Here is a 19,549-nt window from a genome sequence, read left to right on the forward strand (position 1 = left end):
ATGAAAGTCAAGAGGAGGACAATCTTTACAATTACCACTGTGCTAAGTTAACGTTTGGACTCCTTCTAATGGAGTTCAATGATGGAATAAAAGAGGGTGATGGGGAAAGACTTATTGATGTGTATAAAGTGGCACTCCTTCTATTCAAAGAACATGGCAAGACCAAGTATGCATATGAAGTGCTTTTGTTACTTGTTAAGATTAATGGCATTCTTTCAAAATATGATGCACACAACTTGAAGTGGAACAGGTTTTTTAACAAGCATGGAATAAAGGGAGGAAACATTCCCTTAGATTTAAGAATGGAGCAACTGAACAAGATTGTTAAAACCTTGTGGAGATCTCTAGGTGCAAACCTAAATGAGGCATCCGCTGCAAGGCTTGCTAACACTGTTGATGAGATGGAAGCAATTCTTGATGAAATAGACCAGGACTGTGACCTTGCTTCTAATATTGGTTACAGATCCAAAGGCAAGCCTGAAGTTGCTGTAGCCCAAGTTACTAAGGATCTTGTGAAAATAAATGCTTCAAATTTTGCAAAGGCAGAAAAGGTCACCCAACATTTGCAAACTTCCCAAAAACACTTCTTGGAAGATTGAACTATAGGGATTTACATGCATGGTTGAAAGGTCATATCAAAACATGGGATTCTGCCTATAGAGATTAGAAACAGCCTGAACACAAGACAGTTTGAAAATCATTCTATATTTTTTCACTATGTATTTATATGTACTCAAATTTCCAATGTAAATAGGTGCACAATCAGTCAGAAATTATACTTAGACAATTAAATAAAGTCATACTCATTCAAATCTTCAGCCAAGGCAGTTTCATTGAATTCACTTTGCAGCAGATCATCGAGTGAAAATTGTTTGAAATCAGTAGTGCCACCATCATCATCAGTACTTTGAAATGTGCTTTCAATGTCATCAAACACCTCATTAATTACACTAAGGACTTCTTTAGCATGGACTGTAGAGAATACAGGGACACAATATAAAATGTCCTTAATAGTGAACAACTTGTGGCAATTGTCCAGCACATCTGAAATAGCTTCTTTGGAGAAGCCATAGCATGATAACAGGCCAAAAGCAGTTATATTTCCACCTATAGAAAACTGTGTCTGGTGAGCTTCAAGTGCATCTTTCAGTAGAGATCTATCTTCTTCATTTACGGACCGGCGAAGTGGAGATACATGTAACATTGCATCACCAGTTATTGTTTGTTGTTCATGGGGAATTTGAACCACTTTACACTCCAATGACCCACATTCACAATTCTTAGAACAAGTATTAATTGCAGCAAATGTGATGTGGTGATAAAGGAGTTATGGTCTTATCAAATTTACTGTAGCTTGCTACGCGAAAACAATCAGATGATTGTAGAAATTCTCTCATCTCATTCTCAACATGTGCAACTTGCTGGCCATAATAGAACAGTACAGTATGAGCTAATGCTCCATCTCGCCCGGCTCGCCCTGCTTGCTGGTGAAAATCTAAAAGATTCCTTGGTGGACCATACATCACCACATATTTTACGTCAGGAAAATTTACGCCCATACTCAAAGCTGATGTAGCAACCACAACTCGTTTTCAAAAATGCGTTGTTTATATTTCTCCTTAATCATTGAATGAAATATGCCAATCAAACAGTCCTCTCTCTTCTTTGAGCTGTTTGGGTAGAATGCATATGTGCCAAGTTTCATTTGTAAATAGTTCACTACTTGGGCAAGAGCATAGATTGTGTCACAAAATATAATTGTTTTTGGCATGACAATATTATATTGTTTTATCATGTTGGCAATCCAATCCAGTTTGGAAAGCATAAGTGTTTTTGGCACCTTGTTTATGTCAAATCTCAAATTTGTTCGATTTGGACTGACAAACAACTTTGTTGCATCAGTTATTGCCAAATTGGAACAAATGACCTTCTGTGTCACCTCATGCAGTTAGTGCTAAAACAGGTGTTCCTATATTAGAGAAAAATGTTACAAATTTAGAATAGGGTTAGGGTTGATTTACTTAACCTTACACAAATCTGTGCACAAATGCCTATTGGCTATTGCAATTAAATTATGACAGTATGAAAGAATGACAGGTGTATTCAAAATTTTTGTGACATGACTAACTTGTTTCCATGCTTTTCTTTTTATAAAATTTGTATTTAAATTTAACTACTCACGTTCTTTACACATTGATCTCAGAATTGCCAGTTTGCCATAAGCATCTCTGAATGCTTCACTCTGGATGCTTGATCCTCTTTTACTTCTATCAAGGTACATAAAACCAAGTGTTTTTTTCAAAAATACAAAAAAAATATTAGAGATAAAATATAATTTATCTTAATTACCTTTTCCCCGTCCACGTTTCCACAGTATGAGACTCGTCCACGACAATAAGAGCAATGGATCGATGAATCGCAGAATTGCTGTTCTTGAGCGAATCAAGAAAAGCTTTATTGATTGCGCTTTCCGCGCTTGCATAAATATACTGCGGTGGAGACTTGACGACTTCTGAAACGTTTTTATCCGAAAGTTCCACCGCTGAGAAGTCCATCGAAAGCATCTCAGCTATTTGATCTTCTATAATACTGCGTAGAGGAGAAATAACAAGAACGCTACTGCGTTCAGTTTTATTTATTTTTGCCATATTTTCTTGCGCCAACAAGAACAACGTAAAAATCAAGCTTTTCCCATAACCAGTGGGGAGAACGGCTAAAACATGCTTCCCAAGAAGTAAATCTTTAACCGCTATCTCCTGCTCGCGTTTAAGAACCAGTTCTCGTTTCGATTTTCGAGAATTGTTAAGTTTTAAAACAGCAGAGCGAACACAATCGTCAATAAATTCCGCCATGACCAGACGCGTGGAATATGTAAAGTAATTTGATCTAGTTTTATGTTACATATTAACAATATTTACTCTTGATTGACAGCGGATTAGACTCGCAGCCAATCATCAATTCCCGTCCACCAGTGGACGGGGTTTTTAAAAAACATAGCCAAACCCGGCAGGCGGTCTTTCGCCGTCCTCGCCTCGCCCGATTTCAGGGACCGCCTGCCATGCAGGCTACCTTTACCCATGCATCTACCTTTATCTCATACTATTACTATATATTAAACAAGCCGGGAGGAATAAGATTGTATTATGGCATTTAAGTCATGCATGCATGTACCTAAAAAGTCTCCTACTACAGCCAGTTTATCATTTAAAAATTCAAATTTCATATTTGAAAAAAAAATCTATAGTCACTGACCAGCGACAGTGAATCATCACTTTAGAGACAGTGAATTTTGACCAACAAGAATACAGGAAAATCAATCGAAATTTATACTAAATAGATTAGTTGCCAATCCGCAGTTATTAATAAGGCCAATGTAGAAGATAAAGAGGCTATACAGGCAGATTATCCATTGACTGTTTTTTGTCTTACTGAATTGTACTTTAATCAAAAGAGATAAGAAAAGGCTATAGTATACTGTACCCTTGATTGACCTAAAAGATCATGTGAGAAATGCATGCCTAAGCGTGCCAAGCGCCTGATCTGTTGACCTTACTAGTACTATATTCAAAATGGTGGCTATTCTACTAACGATTGTCATTGCCACTCTAATGAAATGTACGAACGCGTGTGGTGTATCAACACATATCTCCATTGCAAACCAAGCTCTGGAGTCGTTCGCCGATAGTGGAGAATACAACGTTAGTTATCGAGATATCATTTTAAACAACTATGACGCTTTCTACGCCGGTAGCAATTATCCAGATGCCATGTATTCAAGCGCTTGCTTTGGCGGTCGTTTCCATGATATATCCGAGGATACTCATTGGACACCATTTCTCAACGCAACAGCAAACTATATTAGAAAACGATACCCGCAACCTTGGAGTAAGGTAAAGACTATATGTAGCCAGAACACGTCGGCATGCATCAGCGTAGGAAGACTGGATATACATTATGATTGTTGAGACAATATTGGCTGATATTATATATATATATATATATAAACTCGCAGACGTTTACGCTTACCAGACGGAAGCAATGCATGTGGAGCATGGCCAGGGGTGTATGGCCAAAATTTTAGCAAGGGGGGCTCGACGTGCATTTATTACTAATAAGGCGAAAAATATTAAAATTAAAAGCGGCCAAACTTCTCTAGAATGCATGATGTTAAAATATCAATACGAAATATGATAACACGTTACATTAACAATTAAAGTGTAAAGTTCATCATATAAATATTTACGTAAAGATTGTCGGCCGTGTCCGTGATTAAAAGAAGAAACAACCACCTGAAACTACTTTTGCTTGCACTGACATTGATAATGTGCACAGATATATTGATAGCACAATCATGGAAATTAATTCGTAGACTTCTCTATTACATAATAAAATACCCCCTTCCCCCTTGATTAATGTTGGTATATATAGGAGCGTGATATCACATTGGGATGTCTTTCAATCAACATTGTGTGTGAGGGGGAAGGGGGGAACAGCTATTGACCGTTGAATCAACATCTTTAACAATTACTGTGGTCATGTAGCGTCTCCAACGAAAAGTCTACCTATATTATTTCCATGATTGCAGCTCGACTGCAAGTTTGCATGCCAGCGTAGGAAAGGGTAATGGATCACGGAATTCATGGTTGCCTCTTGGATGCCTAATATTTTGATAGTTATACCTATCAAAAGCAGCAAAACATAAATAGCGCAGTGCAATTCTCTGACGGAGAGAGAGTGGAACTGCATGAACGGAAAAAAAATTACGGGAATGATAATTGAATTTCGCCAGAATAAATCCGAAATAGCAATAAAATTTAAATTAAGTATAGAACCTTTTATGATAGATAGATGTAAATATTAATCTTTCTAAAACTTTTTAACTAATAAGTATTTGTACAAATATGATAATTTAGCTTTTTTTAAGAGATTATATGATAAACAAATGTAAATATTGATACTTTCAAGGCTTTTCAACTATTTGCAGACGTAATAATTTAGCTCACTGCATGCTATCGTGTAATAAAACCCACATCAAATCAAATCAAATAAAAAAAGCCAATCAAGTTCCAGTTGACTTTATTTTCTATTATTATAGCAATACGCATTACTTAATTACAGTGTGATAACATTTGTGTTTTCTAGGATACAGAAAAACTGATTGCTTTCACGTTTGGTGTGGTATCTCACCAAGTGGCTGACATCACATGGCACAGTCTGGGTATCGACCAAGGTTTCTTACAAACAATGGCTAATGTCAATTTCTATGGCTCGTTTTCCACCGCTCATCCCCTTGGAGACGCTGGAGGTGATATGGTTTCTATTTTTGAAGGAGATCTCCAGGATATATTACTAACACAAAAATGGTTAATATTCACATAATCCGTTTTTACGATTCACTCGAAAAGGTTCTTATTTCAGCTGTATGAGGGATAGACTACATGCATCGACGATCTGGTATAGAGTACGAAAAACATGTATAACCAGCAGGAATGTGCGTTCATTGCGGCGACACTGTTTTGAACTAGATGCTTAGGCGCTCAGGCATTCACTCGGGCCACAGTTATCTCGCTTAAGCTTGTAACGCCTAATTTTTGGTGTTATGGCATGTTCGTGACACCCGCGCGAGAAACGATCCTAGCACGATTTCGATTCGTTCGAAGATTTCGTGCCGCCCACGCGTGATTTTCGTAAACTCGCGACGCAAAAGGAAAAACCACTGAGGGAAAAACCGAGCCAATTTTTCAACTCGCTCTACCTACGGGTGCCCGAGTAATAACGAGTTTTTTAAAAATTTAATTGAAACAATGAAAAAATTTATAACAAAATTGAAACAAACAAAATCTTTATTGGAAATACTTTTAATGACTCAAACCATTCAGTGAGATATAAATATAATAAATAATTATTGTAGATTGTACAACAATTTCGTAAAAACAACTCAACAACTTTTAACCTAAATATTTTTTCAACAGTTTTTTGCTTTGTATTTGCTGAATAACAATGCATTCAATACAATAGCTGTGTAACGTTAGAGACGAACCGACCGATTTTTATTGTGATTTTAAGGTATTTTCCAGTCGAAGATTTGGTGAATATCTACAAAAAACTTTATGGAAAAATTAGAATTGATGAAAACATTATAATTTCGTGCAGTTCACTTCTTTTCGCTGAATGGATTGGAGAAAAAATCGCTGGAGCTGACCTTTTTACACTTTTTGCAGATAAATCTCCTTTTCTCGTTGAAAAACTCCATAGTTACTTCCTAGGTAAGTATTGTCGTAACCATGCAATTCTTTCATTGTTTGTTCCACTTTGTATAGAAAACATCCAGTAAACATGCATATACTCGAACAAATGCGCAATTTTATAATATGGTTATGTCGTAACCACGATATTGCAAGCATTAGACACTAGAGAGTGAATGCGTTCACTCTCCTCCCATTTTGCTCTTTTTTTAAGAGTCAAAAGCTTGCTTTAAGTTATTCACTTTGCAGATGGCAATGATCATTCAATAATTTAATATTATGGTGTTTAGCATATAATAGCATTTACCATAAAGTGGTGCATGATAAATCAAACGAAACAGTTTTCTAACAGATCAGCTAAAACGTCATTCTACTCTATCATGAAGTTGTTTTTCCAGAAACCTGCATGCGGCCTTGTGATCAAAGCCGGTGAACAACGAAGGAAGCGCTCATGCACTTCATGTTATACTGAAACTACGCATGAGTGCAGGTATTTGAGCATACTGATATATAACCGATTCAGAACATGTATACATACAACTTTTTTCCATGCAGGCGGGAAATCTGATATGGCAGCCTGGTCTTCCATAATATGGCATGAGGCAGCGCACTTGATAGAAAAGGGATCTGCAGCGTGCGAAATGCCACGAAATCCATTGTATATCCGATGCAATCCGGGAAAAAGTCTGAGTTTAAGTGATTTTAACAATAAACTACAAAGAAGACCGCGACGGATTTCGCTTATTCACTTTAAAAACGTAAACAATGCCGATATTAAGATCACGCCAACATCGCGAGGCGTTTATTTTGACATAAAGGGTGAAACAGCTGAAAAACTTCGAGCAATGGAAAGGCATCCTCAGACGACCCTCAATGAACAAAAGATTTTCGGGAAACACTATTGGACAAGCAAGTCGCTCATATTTTCAACCAAGATCAAATATGCTGAACTAGGATGGTAAATATTTTTAACGAGGAGCAACTATATGATAAAAAATAATTTTCCCGGTGGATCTAGGTTACTTCCAGAGGAGGCATAACTTCCCACCGGTGCATATTACGTGAAAACATAAGATCGTAAAAACTTGAGCATTATACATTTCTGTGCAGTTTTACCATGCAATTATAAGCGAATCCTTTCAATGGAAATAATGCTAACCATAATCCTCTTTGAAATAACTTGGCGCAGTAATAATGTCTCCCCTGTGTGTGCTGCCTATTGTAGTACTGTGCATTGCGATTGTAGTACGTTTGCCATTCCAGATCCAAGAAAACATTCCTATATTAAATACATTAAATGTATTTCTTATTTGTTCAACTTCACTCATGTTCCCTGAACTGTGCATGTGGTAACTGAGGCCAAAATTACAGGGCATAAAGTAGCCTTTTTGACCCAGTACTGAGTGTATTCCACAGGAGTCTCGCTTCTGGACGGTTGCCCGGTTACGGGGAAGTCCTAATTACTGCTGCACCTTGGTATGGAAGTCCTGGAAACAGTCAACATGGACGAGTGTACATATTATCGACAGGCAAGAGTTTTCTTGATGGAAATTATACAGATATCGACCAGGCAGCTAATCAAATACTAGAAGGAACTGCAACGAATAGCAGATTTGGTTATGCATTGACTCTACTTGACTACAATGCAGATGGTGTGAACGATTTGGCCATCAGCGCACCATCGCAAGGTGGGAATATATACGCTTCTGTATGAGACATCAGAGAAAGTTTTCTGTTACTACCAGGGGCCGGTTGTATAAAACTCTTTAACTACATTTTGCATAGTTAAATCCTATGGTTAATATAACTCTGAAATACACGACTCTGATTGGCCAATTCTGTCCTTAACTACAGTTAAAAGTTAACTAGTCTTTTATACAACTGGCCCCAGATTATTTGCTAATCTAAAAGCGAAGATACTGGACGATGAATCTCAAAAAATGGATAAGTTAAGATGATATTAATTACAGATAATTACATGTTTAACCAACTATAAACTGATATCACTATTGTATTGTGCATTAGGATCTAACTCTCTGAACTACACGGGTGCAGTGTATATTTATTACGGGAACAGCACAAGTGGTCGCGTGAACACCAAGCCCGACGTTATTATTCTTGGCGACCAGCGGTATTTTAACCTTGGAACGCGGTTACTTGGTGCTGATGTAAATATGGATGGCTTCGACGATCTCATTATTGGATCAAAATATTCGCCATCGGGAGGGGCGCAGCGGGGATCAGTCATTGTTTTTATCTCTAGGAAAAGAGATGAGAAAAAGCCGCAAACACTCTACTCCAGCCAAGCTGATTTGTGGCTAAAAGGCGAGCAAAATTACAGTTGGTTTGGTCACGACTTTGCCTTCCAAAAGAAAACATCCATTGGGCCAACGCTTATTGTATCAGCTCCAACCTTCAGGTACATTCATATTTACACATTCAGACATTCATTCTCCTTCACTGCATGAAAAGGTAAAGATTTTTCACAAAAGCCTTTCGTCGTAAGTACGAGTTATACGGCTATAAGGCAGTTCGGGATAAATTTTACTAGGATTTGAATTCATTTGAGACCATTTAAATCATTATGCATATCGAAGAAGAGAATTGTTCACACATTTGGCTTTACAATACAAAACCTTTATTCGCATGCAAATAAAATTCTTAATCTATCTTCAGACTGCACTTGCTCGTTCGACAACTTTTCGGTTCGTTACGAGCCTGTATTAATATGCTGTATTATTATTAGCTTATTTATACACATTGCTTGTTTTACTTATACAATAGGATTTGCGCACTTAAGAACTGTTCCTATTCCAAAGATGACGTACAGAGCGCTGGAAAGTTGTACGGATACCAGATGTCAGGTGGCGAATGGAAATTGAAATTCCAAGTGATCGGTGAAACTCCATTGGGTCAACTTGGTAGTAGTATTGCTATTGGGGATCCTTTTGGATCTGGGCCTGATATTTTGGCCGTATCATCTCCGACATCAGGTTTGTTTCTAAGTGTTGCAGATTGTCGCTTACTTTACCATGAATCAAATCAGAGTCACTTTGGGTATGCAAACTGAACGTAAAAATAGTTATCAGCGCACCAATTAAATAAGCCTGAAAGCTTGCACACTCTCAATGCAACAACGTTGTTCCATGACAAAAACAAAACTCACTGTAAAATGTCGGTTTACAAAGGTCTTGCTGACATTGTTACTGCATATACTAGGCTATACATAATGACAGCATAAAAAACTGAATTTTACATATATAGGTCGATAAACCTGAATATACATAAGTACACTATAATAATTAGATTTACAAGTAAGATTATATTAGATTATATTTACGAAATTGTAATATTTACAATTTTGAAAGTATGATGTATATTCAATAAATATTGTCGCACGCCATCACCGACCTTGATCGCCCCACTTTGCCAGCTAATTTCATTTTATATTTTCTCAATAGATGTTTATGGTCACCGCTCGCTAGAAGTTCCTTCAAAATTCGAACAGGCTGGCAAAGTCTTCCTACTAAGTCTTGAAATGTTAGTTGAAAGGTATCATGTTCGCGTACCTGGAACTGAGTATGTGTCTTGTTTTGAAGGAAACCTCGACTTTGGAAGGTTTGGTTGGCGTGTTTTGTTGCAGGATGTCAATAATGACGGTTTAAGCGATTTGATTGTGGGGTCACCTTATCAAACGCAAAACGTGTACACGCCAAAGGGAGGTAATATTTTCCCTCAACTCTTTCCCGTTGTGCCATATAAATCGTTAGGATCGATGTATATATTATGGAAAACATGCAGTCAACACATAGAAACAAGATATATAGAATGAGTACTAATATACCTCTCCCTGATAAAAATTTGTCTTCAGAGCCGGATAACGTATATGTATAAGGTAAGGCACGTATATTATTACTATGTCAACATCGCTTCACTAGTCTTTAGATACATGCTGCCGCTGTTTATAGCAGAAATGGAAAAATTAGCGATTGGAAAAATTAACGTAAAGATTTGCTTAACCCAGGGTTAGACCAACCGGCTTTTGAACAACCGGCCCCAGTATTTCTTAATTACCACCTTTAACACACAGTCGTTAGACGGTAGACGCCTGTTTAATTTCATGCATGTTATATTTAGGTAGCCACGATTATAATTATTTATAAATCCCTTATCTGTACCACGCAGGAGAGGAGGGTGCTGTTTATATATACTATGGTGGTAAGAAGTTTCCCCTTGGAAATGCAACAAGAGATTGTGACGTGCTCAGTACTCAACCTTGCCCCCAAGAAAAAGTAAGTTGATGTCCAAACAGCTCAAGGTGAACTCTTTTCTCAAGCATGTTTTCCACTTTTTGTATTCAAGTTACCCTTTTTCTGTGGAAAGCACCAAAATGGTCTGGAAGCGATGCCCAATCTCATGCCCGTTATAATTTGCAACCTAACGTCTGCACGCACAGTATGAAAATAAAAAGACTCCTTTTATCATTGCAGGCTTCACTATACCTAGATCCTAATCAGGTATGTATGTAAAGATAATTCAACGGCCGAAATAAACAACAATAAACGGATCGTATCCTCCCTTGCACATGAACCGCGGTCCGCGGAGCTGGGGAATCCTAAGCCCCCCCTTTCCTCAGACAAAAAATCACCGGCAAAAATTCTTCGCTGGGTATGAAATTGGAATCAGTTCTGGCTGACTGAATGTATGACTCGTTTGAATTTTCGCTACTCATCACAAAACTTTGCACTAAAAACGGTTGTATTTTATTCCTCTACAGAGATTTAGTCAATTTGGACGAGAGGTGGTTGCATTGAGTCTTGCAACCGCATCAGGTATTGTGGTGTCCGCTCCACGTCAGAGTGTCAATTCCTCTTTACACAATGGTGCGATTTACGTGTTTCCTATTTCAGGTGAGTCGAAACCTCATCAATAATCTAGCAGCAGAGAACTCGTGCATTAGTGAGTGTCCGCATTGGCGACACTTGAAACCATGCATGGTGGTTTGAGTTAAGGGTGCAAAACTTGGTTGAACAGGGGCGTTCACGGAAGGTCTCCGTCTCGCGAGGGTCACTTTAGTTATGTCATTTATTTGCTGAAGTGGATGTTGATGATCTTGAGGTTTGTGGTAACTCAATAGCAAGTACTGTTTCGGCAAGGTGCCTACGTGCCTATGCCTACTGTGGGCATTGGGTGTTCTAGTCGTTGGTATGCACACATGCCGCCTCTTTGTGTGGTCGATGACTCGAAACAACCATATTCCATATCCATATAATAATTAATCGAACCTGCTGTTGCGGGAAAGTCGTAAGTTTTCCTTCTAGAGTTTGACGCAGTCAGCTGATTGTTGGCGGTTGTTAATATGAATGTGACTGAAAGACGACAATGCATGCAGAATAAATAGAATTTAATTAATTTTATCTTTTCTCAGGTAAACTTCGTCGTGGAAAACTCGTGTATTAATTAACTGGTCTGGTGAAGAAAATAAATGCTGAAGAGTAACTTATTTGATTATTTTGCAAATACCAGTAATCTTAACAGTGTACGTTCAGTACAATATATTATGAACTGTAAAATAACTACACACCTGAAAGTACTGTGACATGTGCGAAGGGCTATGAAATTGTGTTATATATACCACACGTAATATACATGAAAGTAAAAAAGTGAAAATCAACCAGATACATGAAATGGTATAAATTTACTAAAATCACGCTAATAATTCACTATCGTGGGTGGGGAAAGTTATTCTGGTAAAGTAATTACCACATTATCGGTTTACCCGCAGAAATCGTCACTCTAGGATTCATATCAATGAAAGGCATTTATCTAAGACGCTGTACTTGTCACGAGTGTACTGTAAGTAACTACTTTATAGTAATAACGCCCGCTTAAATTTGAGAAATACTGCAAAATTACCAAAAAAAATAGAATGCACGCAGTATACAGCGCATGTGAAAGTTTGAAAAAAAACCATCATGCAAAACCATCTTTGCATCTGCCTATTTTGAACCAGAGAGTTTCTAGTAATCCTGGTTTCGCCGTAAAATGTTATTTAGTCAAGTATATGGTTGTCATCAACATTGAACTTTATTGTTGCATTCGATTTAGTTTCAACAATATTGTTCAACTTGCTTGACAAGTTTGAACATGCAAAATGGGCAGGCAGCACAACATTGTTCCATCCTGGCTAGTATTATTTTAATATCGCTAGTGCGTTTATGGGTAAAGGGGATTTTGCCTTCCTAATATTTTTAAAATGATGAATCAAATGACAAAACATCATGGATATGTCTACAAGAAAATCGTATTGAATATATTTCTCTAGGCAAATGATTATTACAAGTCAAATGATTATTACAAGTCAATAGGTCGTTAGAAGCGTTAGATTATTGCATGTTTATATTGATACATTCTTAACTGTTTTATAAAGTGCACTACACTGTTATAAATTACACTCAATTTATTGGCACGGCACGGCTAAATTTGGCACCTGTGTCCAATTCTACAAGTGTTCAGGTTACCAAACCAATAGGCTGAACCATCTGGACACAGATAAAAATATTGGTATATGGGTATGTACCAATTTCAACCGTGTCATGCTGATTAATTGAATATAGTATAAACAGGGCTTAACCTTTATTATTCTAATTACTCGAGCTAAAGCGAGAGTCTTAAGTTCGGCCAGTTTTTTTTCGCGCAAGACTTAGGTATTCTCCCGCGCGGTCAATCTTAATTTTGGCCAATCGAAATAAATCGTGGTCCCATGTGACATATTTGTGACCATCTTATTGGCGCTCAGCGGCATAATTTGTGTACTCAATCTAGTTCATATACATATTTCAAATTTTAATAATATATTATGTTGCTGAAATGTTGGTGTAATATTGCTTGTTTTTTACGCTTTTTAGCAAAAGTTCAAGCAAAAACACTCCTTTAGCTCGAGTAAACGCTTAGCGGGCGACTTTTTGTCTCAATAAATGCATTAATAGTCATAAAAATCAAAAGTTCACATGAAAATGTTCAAATGTTATAAGTTATCAGAAACCGATCATGAACATCACAACGTTTATCATGAGGTACTGTGCAACAGCAATACCGGCCGAGGAGGTTGCCACTTCGTTGGTCCCTTCGGTACAGTTCAAAGGATTACATTCATTTCCTTCAATTGTGAACAAAGCTGAGTCGGTGTCGGAAGCTACTGAGACATAAATTGATCGTTTCTCTTCGACTCCGGTTAATCTTATTAGTTCAGTTAAACGGGGAGAAATTACGATAATTTTGTGGTTTTGACTGGAAAGTTCGAAGGAAATGTCAGCATCATATTTGTAGGGATGTGGGTTAGTACGAGAAGCATAAACCAGTGTGCCACCTGTTAGGTCTTTTACATTGATCTCCAAGTTTAAAGATAAGGTTACTTGGTAGCTGAAATACAAGTATATGTCCTTTTGCACTTTTGTTTTGATAGTCTCGTTGAGTGAGGAAGAACGAGGTTCATAGCACGCTCCGGATGTCATCGTCGCAATAAACGTCTCAAGATCGGAAAAACCCGTCAGAGTATAAACATGCGACTTTGAATTAGCGATCTCTATTAGTTGCGGATGGTTATAATTGGCGATTCCAATAGCGTATATCACAATGTTTTTACTTCTTACATTCTTAGCTGGAAGGGCAACACTGTCAGACGCGATGCCGTCTGTTAGGACTATCAATATGCGAGGCAAACCATCACCATCTGGACGGAGACCTTTTTCCTCCTTAAATTGATCCAGGAGTATCTGATCTAAGGCACTCCCTAGGTATGTGGAACCACCTTTATGCACTACACGACTGATCGCAGTGAGGTAACCCGACTGACTCGTGTATGATGATAAATAGAAATGTGAGGTATATCCGCTACTGAATGTTGACAAACCGAATCTGGTGCCATCCTCCCTACTTAGTTTTTCATTTGAAAATGCTTTTATCATGTTTTTTACAAAATCAAGACTTTCTTCGAAATCGGCTTTTGAAACGCTACCAGACTCATCCAAAAGAAAAACAATGTCCAAAGAGCGATTGCATTTCAGAAGTGTTGCTTCAATTATGTCCGCCTCATTATTTCGTCTGATTAAGTCCCCCCTTTTTTGCACTTTCGGGTTTTTGTAAAAGTTTCTTAATTCAGCTATCGCTTTTGACCAGTCGTTTTTCGTCACAAAACTCCAGAACCTTAAATTTGGATAAGCAGAAGGATTTCCAAACTGGTACGAAACGCTCACGATGGCTGTCCGAATGCCGCGAGGAAGTGATGAAAATTTCTTTGCGCTCTCAGTTTTATCACTGTTGTATCTTTTTGAAACTTCGTTAACAATATCATCTTTAATAGCATTTGTCAATGTATCTGCCTCTGATTGCGTCAGTCGTAAAGGACGTTCATTTGCAGCACAAGCAGCGAGATTTCTTTTTAAGCCGAAGTAAGGGTAAAGTTTGTTGAATAGCGTGTGCAACAATAAAGTGAAAGACAAACAGGACTTGCTTCCAAGATCGACACCGGCTCCAATAGTAACGCCACTTTGTCCAAGAACTTCACCAGAGTTGGGGTCAATTGGAACATACCCGCACAAGGTAAAACCTTCATGGCATTTGAGAAATTTCACGTCAATCATAGGCGATGAAGTTTCAATGCCGTTGGGTATTCCAGACTTCCAAGAAGGTGGGCAGTCCAATCGCTGGACATTGCAGTTGGTCGGAACACGAGGATTCCCAATGTAATTTGACGGCCGATATTCTTCTTCACAGGTGTATGGTTCAGCACTAGCTGTGTAAAACACAAAGGTAAATAAAAGCAAAAGCTTCCCAAAAGACATTGCTATATACCATATAATATTGCAAAAAGTTTCGGCTAAGCATTAAGTAAACAGGTATATACGCGTTGTTTTTATAAGAAATTGTTATACAGGTGCTGTGTATTTTAAATGTGATTGGTTCATTCGTGGTCACATGACTTTAAATAAATGCAATGTTTCCTGCCAGGGAACAGGTGAAAAATTGTTGCCCGCTTAATTATTGTCATAACAAAGTTTTTGGAAATGAAATTGTCGTGTAACATGTATGTTTTTGTTCCTATACAACAAAACACTTAATGTTCGCTACACCTCGGGAAATAGTGAGTCTCAATAGCAACCTTAAGCATGTAGGACGCGAACGCGACGACGACGGCTATCAATACAATGGGTCTTTGAAAAGAAATGAATAATTAAAGACCCATGAGGGGTTTTAGAAGTCGTCTTCGTTCTGTTTACAACGGGAAAACGTGGTTTTTTACGTCTTGCCTAGAACGGGTGACCAGGACCCAGGGAGCCCTACCTCGAATTAGGCTCTATAGAATTGTCCTTAAACATAAACACAATGTTCTTAACGCCTTATACTCACTAAAGCGGTACAATTAAAGTGGAGTGGAGTAATTAAAGTTCCTTCACACGCTACCCGACCCGCTCGTCGCGACATTTTTGTTTGTCGTCATGGAGCAACTCAGGATTGTCTCGCGTGTGGTGTTTCTTTGTTTTTGTGGTGTTGAGTATATTTCTCTAGGCAAACGATTATTACAAGTCAAATGATTATTACAAGTACAGGTCGTTAGGAGCGTTAGATTATTGCATGTTTATATTGATACATTCTTAACTGTTTTATAAAGTGCACTACATTATGCCCCGTTATACATTACACTCAATTTATTGGCACGGCACGGCTAAAATTTTATTAGTGTTCAGGTTACCAAACCAATAGGCTGGACCATCTAGACACAGATAAAATATTGGTATATAGGTATGTACCAATTTCAACCGTGTCGTGCTGATTAATTGAATATAGTGTAAACAGGGCTTAACCTTTATTATTCTAATTACTCGAGCTAAAGCGAGAGTCTTAAGTTCGGCCAGTTTTTTTTTCGCGCAAGACTTAGGTATTCTCCCTCGCGGCCAATCTTAATCTTGGCCAATCGAAATAAATCGTGGTCCCATGTGACATATTTATGACCATCTCATTGGCGCTCAGCGGCATATTTTGTGTACTCGATCTAGTTCATATACATATTTCAAATTTTGATAATATATTATGTTGCTAAAATGTTGGCAGTGCGTGCCAATTTTCTGCTTATATTGATAAAGTTTCTCCGGCTAAAAGTACAAGCAAAAACACTCCTTTAGCTCGAGTAAACGCTTAGCGGGCGACTTTTTGTCTCAATAAATGCATTAATAGTCATAAAAATCAAAAGTTCAAATGAAAATGCTCAAATGCTATACGTTATCATGCAAAAACCGATCATGAACATCACAACGTTTATCATCAGGTACTGTGCAACAGCAATACCGGCCGAGGAGGTTGCCACTTCGTTTGTCCCTTCGGTACAGTTCAAAGGATTACATTCATTTCCTTCAATTGTGAACAAAGCTGAGTCGGTGTCGGAAGCTACTGAGACATAAATTGATCGTTTCTCTTCGACTCCGGTTAATCGTTTTCCTCTTAAGTCAGTTAAACGGGGAGAAATTACGATAATTTTGTGTATTTGACTGGAAAATTCGAAGGAAATGTCAGCATCATACTTGTAGGGATGTGGGTTAGTACGAGAAGCATAAACCAGTGTGCCACCTGTTAGGTCTTTTACATTGATCTCCAAGTTTAAAGATATGGTTACTTGGTAGCTGAAATACAAGTATATGTCCTTTTGCACTTTTGTTTTGATAGTCTCGTTGAGTGAGGAAGAACGAGGTTCATAGCACGCTCCGGATGTCATCGTCGCAATGAACGTCTCAAGGTCGGAAAAACCCGTCAGAGTATAAACATGCGACTTTGAATTAGCGATCTCCATTAGTTGCGGACGGTTATAATTGGCGATTCCAATAGCGTATATCACAATGTTTTTACTTCTTAAGTTCTTAGCTGGAGGAGCAACGCTGTCAGACGCCCTGCCGTCTGTTAGGACAATCAATATTCGAGGCAAACCATCAGCATCTGGACGGAGACCCTTTTCCTCCTTAAATTGATCCAGGAGTATCTGATCTAAGGCTCTGCCTAGGTTTGTGGAACCACCTTTATGCACTACACGACTGATTGCAGTGAGGTAACCCGACTGACTCGTGTATGATGATAAATAGAAATGTGAGGTATATCCGCTACTGAATGTTGACAAACCGAATCTGGTGCCATCCTCCCTACTTAGTTTTTCATTTGAAAATGCTTTTATCATGTTTTTTACAAAATCAAGACTTTCTTTGAAATCGGCTTTTGAAACGCTACCAGATTCATCCAAAAGAAAAACAATGTCCAAAGAGCGATTGCATTTCAGAAGTGTTGCTTCAATTATGTCCGCCTCATTGTTTCGTCTGATTAAGTCCCCTTTTGCTTGCTCTTTCGGATTTCTGTAAAAGTTTCTTAATTCAGCTATCGCTTCTGACCAGTCGTTTTTCGTCACAAAACTCCAGAACTTTGGATAAGCGGAAGGACTTCCAAACTGGTACGAAACGCTCACGATGGCTGTCCGAATGCCGCGAGGAAGTGATGAAAATTCCTTTGCGCTCTCAGTTTTATCACTGTTGTATCTTTTTGAAACTTCGTTAACAACATCATCTTTAATAGCATTTGTCACTGTATCTGCCTCTGATTGCGTCAGTCGCAAAGGACGTTCATTTGCAGCACAAGCAGCGAGATTTCGTTTTAAGCCGAAGTAAGGCTCAAGTTTGTTGACTAGCGTGCGCGACAATAAAGTGAAAGACGAACTGGACTTGCTTCCCAGATCGACACCGGCTCCAATAGTAACGCCACTTTGTCCAAGAACTTTACCAGAGTTAGGGTCAATTGGAACATACCCGCAGAAGGTAAAACCTTCATGGCATTTGAGAAATTTCACGTCAATCATAGGCGATGAAGTTTCAATGCCGTTGGGTATTCCGGACTTCCAAGAAGGTGGGCAGTCCAATCGCTGGACATTGCAGTTGGTCGGAACACGAAGACTCCCAATGTAATTTGACGGCCGATATTCTTCTTCACAGGTGTATGGTTCAGCACTAGCTGTGTAAAACACGAAGGTAAAAAAGGGCAAAAGCTTTCCAAAAGACATCGCTATATACTATATAATATTGCAAAAAGTTTGGGCTAAGCACTAAGTAAACAGGTATATACGCGTTGTTTATATAAGAATACATTCGCGGATTGGGCAATAATATAAGGAGCGGTTTCCTGTTATATAGACCATTGCTGCTGTAATCGCCCCAGCAGGCAATTATTTAGCAAGTAGTTATGACTGAATACTTTTATACATTCAACGCCGCTTTCAATGGAAGTAAATTAAAAGAAGTCAACTCACATGCAGCTTCATTTCTAAAAAAGTTTGTGAACCATCATTCCAGACTTTTCGATTTCAGAAAACAAGTGATAGCTATTATGTTTGCAAATGAATTAACATACTATTGCTATGAATGTCAATCAAATTTTTCCTTTCGTTTTCAGGAATATCGTTTCTAATTTTTCTTTCTCCATATATACATAGAATTTAATTTACAGAAATTTTACAATGATAACGGAATTCTTGAAATTCGTATTTTACGAAAAAATATATCACGAACATACATCTTTGTGCTCATTATCTCATTAAATATTTTCAAGAGTTATTTTTAAACACATGCAATCGCATATACATATAACTGTTTTATCCTCTATTGATTAGCAAGATAAACTACAGAATGCTGATTGGTTGAGAAAAGTACAGTTAATTTTTATTAACAATATATCGTCTGTACTTAATGGTAATTTCATTTGCTAAGATGAGTGCTATTCAAGCATTTTGTATGTATCACGACACTTTATTGTTTCCAAATGCAGCATAGTCACCTGAAGTATTGTTGAAATCAGGCCAATTGCAAAGAACCGGGGAAATTTAACATAGAACTACGAAGCTTTTTCATTCGTAGGAAACGGTTGTTTTAAAAGCCACTCAAAGCAGCCTTTTCTAATAAGGCATTACATTACAAACATTAATAGAGGTTAATATATCCAAGGATATATAATGTCTATAGAGAAGATTGACATGGTGGTGGTGCAGAGCTAACTATACATTATCGGGAGGCTGTGAAGGGAAGGTCTCGGTTTCCATAAAAACATTGAAGCCGCTTGTTTAGAAATTCCTAAAATCTGTCTGCACAAAGTTACTGAAAAACAGATTATCCCTATGGCTATTCAGAAATTTCAAAATGATTACGGAATCCTTGAAATTCTATTACTGACTACATATTTGTGTAATAACATATAGATTACCACAACTTATTTATTACCTA

General features: G+C 37.9%; 3 protein-coding genes across 4 annotated transcripts; 1 reads left to right on the forward strand and 2 right to left on the reverse strand.

Moving 5' to 3' along the window:
• Window positions 1-1,624: 1,624 nt before the first annotated feature.
• Window positions 1,625-2,852, reverse strand: LOC114523482 (probable ATP-dependent DNA helicase RecS). Its single transcript, XM_028544419.1, has 3 exons — window positions 2,350-2,852; window positions 2,182-2,267; window positions 1,625-1,969 (listed from the first exon to the last, which is right to left on the reverse strand). Exons 1-3 carry the CDS (start codon window positions 2,850-2,852, stop codon window positions 1,941-1,943), a joined length of 618 nt encoding a protein of 205 aa, XP_028400220.1. The 3' UTR covers window positions 1,625-1,940.
• A 696-nt stretch (window positions 2,853-3,548) lies between these two features.
• LOC114523470 (phosphatidylinositol-glycan-specific phospholipase D-like) lies at window positions 3,549-12,391 on the forward strand. 2 transcript variants are annotated; one of them, XR_003687023.1, is made up of 13 exons: window positions 3,549-3,890; window positions 5,143-5,363; window positions 6,067-6,266; window positions 6,801-7,203; window positions 7,662-7,933; window positions 8,271-8,664; window positions 9,030-9,238; window positions 9,707-9,967; window positions 10,431-10,537; window positions 10,736-10,762; window positions 11,023-11,077; window positions 11,156-11,363; window positions 11,674-12,391. XR_003687023.1 is itself a non-coding variant. In XM_028544400.1 (12 exons), exons 1-12 carry the CDS (start codon window positions 3,570-3,572, stop codon window positions 11,703-11,705), a joined length of 2,580 nt encoding a protein of 859 aa, XP_028400201.1. In that variant the 5' UTR covers window positions 3,549-3,569; the 3' UTR covers window positions 11,706-12,391. The 2 variants fall into 2 exon arrangements, 1 of the variants encoding a protein (XP_028400201.1); XM_028544400.1 differs by lacking the exon at window positions 11,156-11,363 and having other exon boundaries at window positions 11,023-11,155.
• A 15-nt stretch (window positions 12,392-12,406) lies between these two features.
• On the reverse strand, window positions 12,407-19,389 carry LOC114523472 (vitrin-like). The gene is made up of 2 exons (XM_028544403.1): window positions 16,733-19,389; window positions 12,407-13,484 (listed from the first exon to the last, which is right to left on the reverse strand). The coding sequence occupies exons 1-2, from the start codon at window positions 18,334-18,336 to the stop codon at window positions 13,283-13,285; spliced, it is 1,806 nt and encodes a 601-aa protein (XP_028400204.1). The 5' UTR covers window positions 18,337-19,389; the 3' UTR covers window positions 12,407-13,282.
• Between the last annotated feature and the right edge of the window lie 160 nt (window positions 19,390-19,549).

The sequence above is a fragment of the Dendronephthya gigantea genome, unplaced genomic scaffold, assembly GCF_004324835.1.
Source record: "Dendronephthya gigantea isolate DGI-Jeju-01 unplaced genomic scaffold, DenGig_1.0 000027F, whole genome shotgun sequence".
In the NCBI taxonomy this organism is placed as follows: domain Eukaryota; kingdom Metazoa; phylum Cnidaria; class Anthozoa; order Malacalcyonacea; family Nephtheidae; genus Dendronephthya; species Dendronephthya gigantea.

Coding starts and splice junctions, on each gene's coding strand:
- LOC114523472 (XM_028544403.1), bottom strand. CDS start 18,336: ATGTCTTTTGGAAAGCTTTTGCCCTTTTTTACCTTCGTGTTTTACACA. Junction 13,485..16,732: donor ACTGACTTAAGAGGAAAACG/ATTAACCGGAGT, acceptor TGAACTAATAAG/ATTAACCGGAGTCGAAGAGA.
- LOC114523470 (XM_028544400.1), top strand. CDS start 3,570: ATGGTGGCTATTCTACTAACGATTGTCATTGCCACTCTAATGAAATGT. Junction 9,968..10,430: donor CGTGTACACGCCAAAGGGAG/GTAATATTTTCC, acceptor TGTACCACGCAG/GAGAGGAGGGTGCTGTTTAT. Junction 11,156..11,673: donor TTACGTGTTTCCTATTTCAG/GTGAGTCGAAAC, acceptor ATCTTTTCTCAG/GTAAACTTCGTCGTGGAAAA.
- LOC114523482 (XM_028544419.1), bottom strand. CDS start 2,852: ATGGCGGAATTTATTGACGATTGTGTTCGCTCTGCTGTTTTAAAACTT. Junction 2,268..2,349: donor GAAACGTGGACGGGGAAAAG/GTAATTAAGATA, acceptor GTACCTTGATAG/AAGTAAAAGAGGATCAAGCA. Junction 1,970..2,181: donor GAGATCAATGTGTAAAGAAC/GTGAGTAGTTAA, acceptor TCTCTAATATAG/GAACACCTGTTTTAGCACTA.